This window comes from Quercus suber, unplaced genomic scaffold, assembly GCF_002906115.3.
Source record: "Quercus suber isolate HL8 unplaced genomic scaffold, Cork oak 2.0 scaffold_538, whole genome shotgun sequence".
Taxonomy (NCBI): Eukaryota; Viridiplantae; Streptophyta; class Magnoliopsida; order Fagales; family Fagaceae; genus Quercus; species Quercus suber.
The window spans coordinates 388,272-398,313 of record NW_027069986.1 but is presented as its reverse complement, the minus strand read 5'-3'; the positions used below and the strand labels follow the sequence as shown (position 1 = coordinate 398,313).

Below are 10,042 nucleotides of genomic sequence, written 5' to 3'. Positions count from 1 at the left end.
TACTTCCCTTCTTCACAAGTCACAAAGTCCCAAAATTATTCTGTGACTTGGGTGTGTACTTCCCGAATATGCAATAACAAAGTAACAATTCTAGCGTTGGTCTATTTCCGGTGCTCTGTGCATTGGAGCAGACATAGAGTGATAATCAAGACACGTTTTCTAAAATGGTCAAATGTTCATCCGGTGTCCCGTCTCACAGTGTGAACATTTTCTCTGCAATAATATCTGATATTGACGAAACCTAGTGTCAATTAATCCACGTCTAAAAGACTAAGTCTACTTCCCTTCTTCTCAAGTCACAAAGTCCCAAAATTATTCTATAACTTGGGTGTATACTCCCCGAATATGCAATAACAAAGTCACAATTCTAGCGTTGGTCTATCTCTGGTGCTTTGTGCATTGGAGAAGACATATTGTGATAGTCAAGACACGTTTCTAAAATGGTCACATGTACATCTAGTATCCCGTCTAGTTCTTAAGGATCTGGGTGAAAGCTTTATTCCTAATCAATACTGTTTAAGTCGCATTTTCAAATCAAAATTTTATTGTACATTTGCAAGGATCAGTTGGTTTTGGCTGTAAAGTGTTGCATGCATCATAAATTGGATTAACCATGCATTAAAAATAAACTAAATAATTTCCCACGTGATGTGCGGATGCTTGGTAATTTCATTTGAAAATAATTTTATTTTTTTAAGACCAGAGCAATTATTTTGTTATATAGTATTAATGATATTTCCCATAATATTGTTGAATGCTATGAATTTTAATTTTCTTAAATACATATTTTATATTTTTCCTTATCTTAGAAGTAGTTTCGAACTATTGAGTGGATATTCTTTACTTATATATATATATATATGTATGTATATGATATTGTAATGACATAGTTATTAGAAATTTCTAGGATTTTACACCATATTATAAATTTAATATTTAAAATAATAAAATAACATCTAGATAAAAGGTATATTTTATTTTTAAAACCAAACACTTCCTCAACCACTTCATTCTCACCACCAAATCCCAAGACCCCAATCTCAAACACTTTGTTCGTAATCTAAATGAAACAAAATTATGTGTACCAACATAAAGAGAACGTAATCAAACAAAGAAAAATTTGCTAAATATACTTCCATTTATCAATATTTGATCACCTCTAATATGGCTTTTATATCCTTTAAAAAAACAAAAAACAAAGAGAATGCTAAATTCAAGAAAAGTATAAGCTAAAAATGGGAGAACTAATCTTGTATTATTAATTTTATACATGAGCTTTGTCTTTAAATAGAGGAGTAGAGCACACTAATTAACTTACAATCGTACATCAATACCATAACAACAAATTCAATAATTTGAAACTTATCCTAACAAACCACAACAATTATAATTTACAGCACTAACAAAAGTAAACAAAAAAAAAAGGTGGATAAGTATTATACGTAAAAGATACATGAGAAAGAACACAAAAATTATGTGAAGAACTACCTAATTGTAGCTTTAATGGAGAGAACTAACAATATGATTGTGATTTGTACACCGTTTCACACTACTGAATAGCTATAACTAAACTTGACATTTCAACTAAAGTTGAGATAATCTTGATTCACAACAAAGAAAACTCTAAAATAATCATCATTTTTACTTTATGGTTGAGGCTCATACCAATACCACACTAAATAGTAGTAAAAAAAAAATGACAAAGAAACCAAGAAATTGTGAGGGCTAAAACAAAATAAATTAAAAAGCACCTAACCTATGGCATGAAGATGAAAGACTATGAGTAGGTATATATAAAACAGTAGAAGTGCAAGACGTGAAAATGGTGAGTGGAAACATGAAAAGTTTGTGCTTTGTAAGAGAGAGGAAAGTCTTGAAACAATGAACTCAAGAAAATAAAGAGTCCTTATCTTTTAAATTTTAATTAGTTATTATCTATAATGTAGTACTTGAAAAATGTCCTATACAATGAATCTAAGATAGTAAAGAGTTCTTATCTTTAGAGTATTTTTTTCCATGGGAATTATCTTTTGAATTAGTCTTTATGGCACTCGAGTAAAGAATTTATGTGAACTAATTTATTGTCAAAGAGAACGCCACATGGCAGAACTTTCTGCTTTCTCATATGAGGTCTTTACTTTTATATATATGCTGGTAAGTTGCCTGTGCGATGCACGGATAATGTTGTAATGTTTTATATAAATTTTTTTTGGAAAATGTTATACATATATTATAGCATATTTATTATGAAACTTTGTTAGTAATTATAAATTGCCACACACACACACACACACACACACACACACACACACACACATATATTATAATTATCTTGTTTAAGTAATGAGCAATAATTAAAACAACTTTGGAGTAATATTGCGGTATGGTGATGCTTGTAAAGCTTGTTGATGGATATGTTATCATCATCTGTTTTTTCATCTTCAACATTTGAAGTTTAGTCCGTCCATATTTGTTCAATTTTTGAGCTTTCATCACTTTTTCCTTTTGTTGCATCATTTGTGTTAATCACTAATGAATTGGTACCAGGAGATTTTTGATTGGATCTTACAAAGTTTAGACTTTCTCGCTAAGATTTTTAGTAGGTATTTGCATTCATATTAAATTTCAATGATGTAATAGTTTTTTTGTAAATGTTTTTTTTAAAAATATTTTTTGTTAATTTTTGAATAGTGCAGCAAAAAGAATTAATATAGCATATTGAATTGTGTGTGTGTGTGTGTATATTTTTTTCTTCCATACCTTTTTGTCATTTGAAGGTGCATCAAAAATCTTAGCAACTATACAATTTTCAAAACCATTCTTTAGATTGAAGTAGGAAAATCCATTTTTTTTTCTAATTTTTTTTTTTCAAATCATGTGGGATTCTATCTCCAATATCAATGGTTTTACAATAATTTAAATAAGTTTTACCTCAGTTTGTTTTTCAGCAAGATCTCTTGTAGATTTATTTAAGATTTTCTCGACATCTCGATCAAATATCACAAAATTTGTTTTGTTAGTTGCATCAAAAACTTCAATTTGAATCTTGTATCTAAAGTAGTTTGCAATTGTATATATATAGCAGTTATAGTAAGATGAATATATTATAAATATTTGAGAGATATGTAGTTAATGTGAGTGCCTTTAACCTTGGAATAGAAAGATTTGTTCTAGTTTCACATTTTGCACACCAAAATGATCTTGCTTGTGGTTTGACATTCCTTTCACAAAGCACGCATGAAATAATATCAATCCATTGTTGTATCAATGTTACTTATTGTTGCTATACCCTAGCAGTTCACATATTGCAATGAATTTTGAAATTAATATGTATTATTTTTTTAATGTAAATAATATGATGTATTTTTTATTTTATTTTTTATTTATGTAAATGATGAGTATAATTTAAAATGATTAACATACTTGTTTTGTAGGATCTCATTCAATGCATTTTATCTTTACTATTGTTTTCATATTCTTTAAAGATAAATCCTTCTAAGAAAATTGTTTTGCATATACTTTTGGTATTTCTTGTATAGGATCATGTTTTTGACCATTCCTATCTTTGAATTTTTTAAAGAAAATATTAAGTAATGGCATTTTGTGAGATAGTATATGCTATTTATTAGACTTTTTTGTTATTATAAATTTTAGAAATATGCATTTGTCAATTATTTTAGCAACTTTAGGGATCTCAAGGTTTATTATATATTTTTGTTGCACTGGTCGATAACAAAGAGAATTTGCTTGCATAAATTGCATAGAACATTATTAATAGACAAAAGCGTATTGAATTGAAATTGGGGAAAAATGAAGACATGATTTCTTGAAAATGAGATTTTCTAGAAATATTATCTATACGTAGGAGAGGAGGAAGAGAGTTTGTAAGTGGATAATAGTTTTGGCTCTGATTTACACGTGAGAAGTGTCAGACTTAGGTCCTAATATGTAAGGTAATAATTGGGCTTGCGTTTTTCATAAGGTTTGATTTATTTTTAAAAGGTAGTCCATTTTGTAGAGGATAACTTTTGATCTAATTGTCAAAAGAAACTCATATTTTATATAATAGTTAAAAGAAGTTACTATCATCTATTGGGTAATAGTAAAAAAAAACTTAATAAAAAGAGTTAAAAAAAATGCTAAATATATATAATAGTAAAAAGAAGTTATTATGATCCATTGGGTAATAGTAAAAAAAAAAACTTAATAAAAAGAGGTAAAAAGTGCTAAATTTATATAATAGTAAAAAGAAGTTATTATGATTTATTGGGTAATAGTAAAAAAAAAAAAAAAAACTTAATGAAAAGAGGTAAAAAGGCTAAATGGAACATTAGAGCGCCACATGGTAGGAATTTATGCACTTCCGCATGATGTGTCTTCTTTTAGATATATATACTAGTATTATGAGATTCTCAAAAAAAAAAAAAAAAAATACTAGTATTATGCCTATGCGTTGCATAGCTTAATAAAAATTATTTTGATATATAATTAAATTGAATAACAAAAAAAATGAAAAAAAAAAAAATTCATGGAAGATGTATATTATGTAAGTTCAAGTTTGGTATTTTTTTTTTCAAAAACAAAGTATAACAATTATTAATGAAATCTCTCTCTCTCTCTCTCTCTCTCTCTCTCTCTCTCTGTGCGTGTAAATCTCTGTGTGTGTGTGTGTGTGTGATAAAACCAAAAAAAATCTATTTTTTTAAAATCTAAAAAATCAATGAATTTTGTATGTTCGTCCTTATATATAATTGTGGGGGGTAAAAGCCCATACATACTTATTGGGTTGTGGGCCATGTCTTGAGGAGTACTGTACGTCCGAAGAGTAATAGCGGGTCGGGGTAGAATTCATCTGAATGCAGCCAACCCAGAAGTAAAGGAAGTGTAACGTCTGAAGAGATCACCTTTTGTCCGAAGAGTTTACACTCCTTGGACGTAAATAGTCTTGACCCAGCCAACGAATAGAAGGTCAGAATGGACTTTTAGGCAATCCCAACGACAAAGATAAGCTCTAGGCATATCTGGGGATGATTAGAACGAGAAAATATTTTAAGGAAAAGCTGCCATCACCGCATTAAATGCACTACAGCTGCTTTTCTGGCCGCATTAATGTGGAGAAGACCCCTGAACAGTGTAATCTCAGCTACTACCACTCACGGAGGGATAAAGAGAGTAGCTGATGGGACATGCACTCAAGTGGATGCTTAGATGAAGAACAAATGTACGATGAAGATGATAGAAAAGGGTTCTATATAAGCAAGATAGGTCTTTGATAATAGGGATCGGAGAAGGAGGGTGGAGAAGAATTAGACAATTTTACTGTAATTTCAAGAATTGTAATCACCTTACATTCAATAACATACCTCTTCGGACAGACATTTGTCAAGGAAGATGAGCATGATCTTGTGTCAGTGAATCCTTAAACACTATAATTAACCTCTGTTTGATTCGCACCCAGCCCAGCTCTTTCGCCCACTCTCTACAAATTTATTGTCTTGGGTTTATTGAGCTCGTAACCCATCCCTCTTGGGCCTGGGCTGCCAAATCAGACCCTACAATAATATATCTAATTACAATGATCAACAAAAACTTTTATAATTTTTTTAAATAATTCCTATTCATTTATGAAAAGGGGATCATCCTAAAAGAATTAATTCAAAATTTAAGATTAAAAAATAAATTTTACTTGTACACCTAAAAGAAATTTAATTTTTATTTCTTATTTTAATATTTAAATCATTTGTTTAGTGTTGATTTTATTCAAAATATTTTAAGTTATAGCAAGGTTGTAGGTAGGGTAGAGAAAAGAAGGGAAGAAAATAGCAAATAATTGTAAGGTACGTAGTAGAAAGAATAATACACTAAAAAATTGTGTTTATATATAGAGAGAATTTTAGATTGTGAAAAAGATGATATGAACAGAAAGAAGGAGTTTAGGTGAAAGTCAAATACTTATTTTTTTAAAACTTTATTATTAGGAAAAAGATGATATAAGATTCAAATTTATCCAAAAAAGAAAAGAAAAAAGAAACGTAGTAAAAAAAAAAAAGCTAGTTTGATGTACAATATTTAAATTCTATCTTTTTCCTTTCATGTATTTTTTATCTCTCTTTTTTATTTAAATTCTATCCTTTTTTTTTTTATATATAGGTAATTCTATCTTATTAATTTTAGGCTTTGTTGATAACATTTTAGATAAACACAAATGTAGTTGTAGTTATAAATCAAATGCTACTTTCTTTTGTTACTTGATTATTAGGAAAAAGGATGCCATAAAATGCATATTTATCCAAAAAAAAAAAAAAAAAACTTTGAACAATTAGCAAAAGTGAACGTATGTTGATACACAATAGTATTCAATTCTATCTTTTTTTTTTAAAATTTTTTTTTTTTTATATTCAATCTTATTTGCTTTATTTTATGTATTTTTTATTTTTTGAAATTCTATCCTATTGATTTTAGGCTTTGTTGATAATATTTTAGATAGACCAACCAACTAAATTTAATCTCTTTTTGAAATTTTAGAAAAATTTTATTGTAGGTTGCTCATTTTGTTAGAAAATTTATTGTTATTTTATCCAAAGAAATTAATAAAAACAAATATAATGTTGTTTTTATATAAAAATTACTGCAATAAGAAAGTTGCTGTTTTTATTTTATTTTATTTTTATTTTTATTTTTTATTTTTTATAATACACTACATGTAAAAAAATAAGGATTAGATGAAGAATTTGAATTGTAATCAAATTAATATTTTTATCAACTTAGAAATTATAGGAGAAGAAAAATTGTATATATTTTTTCTTAAAATCTAAAAACTTAAAAAAAATTTATGCAATTTAGTGAAGTCACTTGGTGTAATCACGACTTTTAAGCTCAACTTTTATTATATAGTATATGATATATACATTGTAGGAATATTAGGTCCAGAAGTTCTTTATATATTTGTACAGTGGGCTTGTGGCCCAAGCTGAGGATAAGACCTAATCTGAGCAGGAAGAATCTCCGTCGTAGGAAGCTGTGTTAGCAAATAAAATAGTTAATTTGGGCCACAAAAGCTCAGCGAGACAAGCCGAGGATAAATGTCTCCTCGGCCGATTAAAGCCGAGGTTAGAATAAATGGCTTGCTAACGCAAGAGAACCTCCCAGGAAGTTCTGTTGGTACGAATAGACGTTGTGAAGCATTAGATCAGGATAAGGCTTAAGATATTTTAGGAAGAAAGCTATCACCACCGCATTTAATGTTCTGTAGCTAAACTTCCTGGCTGCATTAATGTGGAGAAGACTCTTGAATAGTATAAAATTGGTTACTCCAAGACGTATAAGACCAAAGAGGGTGTCTGATGGGATAGGCACTCAAGTGGTGACTCAGGTGCTTAACAAATGTAGGATCAAGATGCTTTAGAAGGAACTATATAAGAGAGAAGACCCTTCATGAAATGAGGGGGGAGGATTGAGGAATCAAACTTGTAACCCAATTTGAGAATAATATACCAGAATAGTGCTCTTCGAACCTTGCCGAGGACAATTTTTCTTCTATATAACCCTATTTCTTTTCATTTTCTAATGATTTGAATCTACTCCAATGTTTCTTTGATCAACGACAGCCTAGTTTTCCAACCTATTCTCTATAAATTTATTGTTTTGGGCTTTTTGGGCTTAAGTCCTGCCATGTAATGGGCTACCAGCTCAAATCAAGTCCTCACAATTGGCGTCATCTATGGGAAGACTGGTGTTTCAGTAAATCCAACTTTCAACAATGGTAGATTCAGGTCCACATCAGGCTAAGTCTATGGGGTCTCAGCGTCAAGATCACTTTCGTAATCTTGAGCGGCAAAGAGACAAAGACGGAAGTGTACATACTACTCATACTAGTAGAAGCCAAGCTAGAGGTAAATATCATGTCTCTCAGGAGGATAATACCAGGAACATGCAGAGAGAGATTGACCATATGAGAAGAAGCCTACGTTATGAACGGCGAAGGCGAACTCCATCCAATCTTGATTTCTCTTTTGACAACGAGGATGATGAAAGTTACAGGCATAGATTGAGAACTCCCTTTAGCGAGACTTTCTAGTATGATGATGACTATGACCATGAACATAAAGATAGAAAATCATCCTCGGATGACCTGGGAAATGATGCTATAAGTAGAGCACTGAACCAGATTGCAAGGTCACCTTTCACACGCTGGATTGAAAGAGGAAGACTCCCTTAGCGATTTTCCCAACCTACGTTCACCATGTACAATGGAAGAACAGACCTGGTGGAGCATGTTAGTCACTTTAATTAAAAGATGGCTGTACATTCCAAAAATGAGCCTTTGATGTGCAAAGTATTCCTATTCAGTTTACGGCCTGTGGCGATGAGGTGGTTTGATAGTTTGAAGGCAGGTTCCATTGATTCTTTCAAGGATCTTACTCAAGCATTTGGATCCCGGTTCGTCACGTGTAGAAGAGTTCTTCGGCCTTTGGCTTCATTATTGTCCTTGATCATGAGAGAAGGAGAGACCTTGAAGACATATTCAGATAGATACTGGGAGATGTTTAATGAGACAGATGATGATTTTGATGATGTTGCCATTAGCACTTTTAAGCTTCACCCATTTGCCGAGCATGGCTTAAGGAAATCTTTGTTTGGGAAACCCACTACCAATATACGTCAACTCATGGATCGGACTGACAAATACAAGAGGGTTGAGGAGGACCAGCAACAAGATAGGGGTAAGGGCAAGGTTATTCTTCAGGAGAGAAGGGATTTCAGGTTGGATCACTACAACAATAGACCCTGGAGAGATTTTGCTGGGCAATCTTCACCTGCAGCTCCTCAAGTTGTAAACACTGTGTTTAGAGAGTCGATGCATTAAGTTTTAGAAAAAATCAAGAATGAATTATACTTCAAATGGCTGAATAAGATGAGTGGAGATTCTTTGAGACGCAACCAAAGCTTTCATTGTCAGTATCACCAGGAACAAGGACATACCACTGAGGACTGCTGGACACTATGGAGCCATTTGGAGCAATTGGTCAAGGAAGGGAAATTACAGCATCTTATGTGTCATCCTAATGGGAAAGGTAACTAGTCGAAGTCTGGGACTAAAGGGAATGTTTCTTCAAGGCATCCAATAGGTACAATTAATGTCATCTTTGCTGCTCTTGGGAGGACCCGTTCACAGCCCTCTAGGGTGATGTATGTAGCTCGGTTCCCAGCCAAGGATACAAGCTTTGGGCTGAAGAGGCCCAGAATAGAAATTCAACTAGCGTTGAGTTTCTCCGATGAAGACGAGGCAGGAACCATCCAACCGCATGATGATGCTTTGGTTGTAACCCTCAGAATAGGTGGATATGATGTGAAAAGGGTAATGGTCGACCATGGAAATTGTTCAGGGATCATGTACCCTAATTTGTACAAAGGGTTGCACCTGAAACCTGAGGACTTGACTGCCTATGATTTCCTTTTGGTGAGTTTTGATGAGAAGGTGGTTAACCTAAAAGGCCAAATCAGGTTACCTGTGCAAGTAGACTCAGAGGTGGTAGAAGTGGACTTCATAGTGGTGGATGCTTACTCCCCTTACATGGCCATTGTGGCCAGACTTTAGCTTCACACTCTAAGAGCTGTTTCATCAACTCTGCACCAAAAAGTGAAGTATCCGTCAGGAGATCGGATTGAGGAACTGGTAGGAGACCAATCCGTAGCACGGCAATGCCTTGTGTCTGCCATTTCGCATTAGCCAGCAGTTGAGTCTTCGGCCTCAGTTAATGGAGGTTTATAGCAATCAAAGTTTACAGTCTTACTTGATAAGGGGCTATCCAAGGAGGCTAAATGTGAAAATTTGGAGAAATTTATCATAGATGATGGTTCAAAGAAGTTTTTTCAGGTTGGAATTTAGTTACCTCCACAAGAAAAAGAGGAGTTAGTGAAATTTCTTAAGAAGAATATTGATGTGTTCGCCTGGGATGCATACGAAGCTCTAGGGGTGGATCCAAACTTTATCTGCCATCATTTGAATGTCAATCCAGCCGTTACCCCAAGGAAGCAACTG

At 32.4% G+C, this 10,042-nt stretch overlaps 2 protein-coding genes across 2 annotated transcripts; both read left to right on the top strand.

Moving 5' to 3' along the window:
• The first annotated feature begins 8,296 nt into the window (after positions 1 to 8,296).
• Positions 8,297 to 8,866, top strand: LOC136063524 (uncharacterized). The gene has a single exon (XM_065764030.1). It carries the CDS (start codon positions 8,297 to 8,299, stop codon positions 8,864 to 8,866), a length of 570 nt encoding a protein of 189 aa, XP_065620102.1.
• Positions 8,867 to 8,914: 48 nt separating this feature from the next.
• LOC136063523 (uncharacterized) lies at positions 8,915 to 9,598 on the top strand. The gene is made up of 2 exons (XM_065764029.1): positions 8,915 to 9,074; positions 9,129 to 9,598. Exons 1-2 carry the CDS (start codon positions 8,915 to 8,917, stop codon positions 9,596 to 9,598), a joined length of 630 nt encoding a protein of 209 aa, XP_065620101.1.
• Positions 9,599 to 10,042: the final 444 nt, after the last annotated feature.

Coding starts and splice junctions, on each gene's coding strand:
- LOC136063524 (XM_065764030.1), top strand. CDS start 8,297: ATGGCTGTACATTCCAAAAATGAGCCTTTGATGTGCAAAGTATTCCTA.
- LOC136063523 (XM_065764029.1), top strand. CDS start 8,915: ATGAGTGGAGATTCTTTGAGACGCAACCAAAGCTTTCATTGTCAGTAT. Junction 9,075..9,128: donor GTGTCATCCTAATGGGAAAG/GTAACTAGTCGA, acceptor GGCATCCAATAG/GTACAATTAATGTCATCTTT.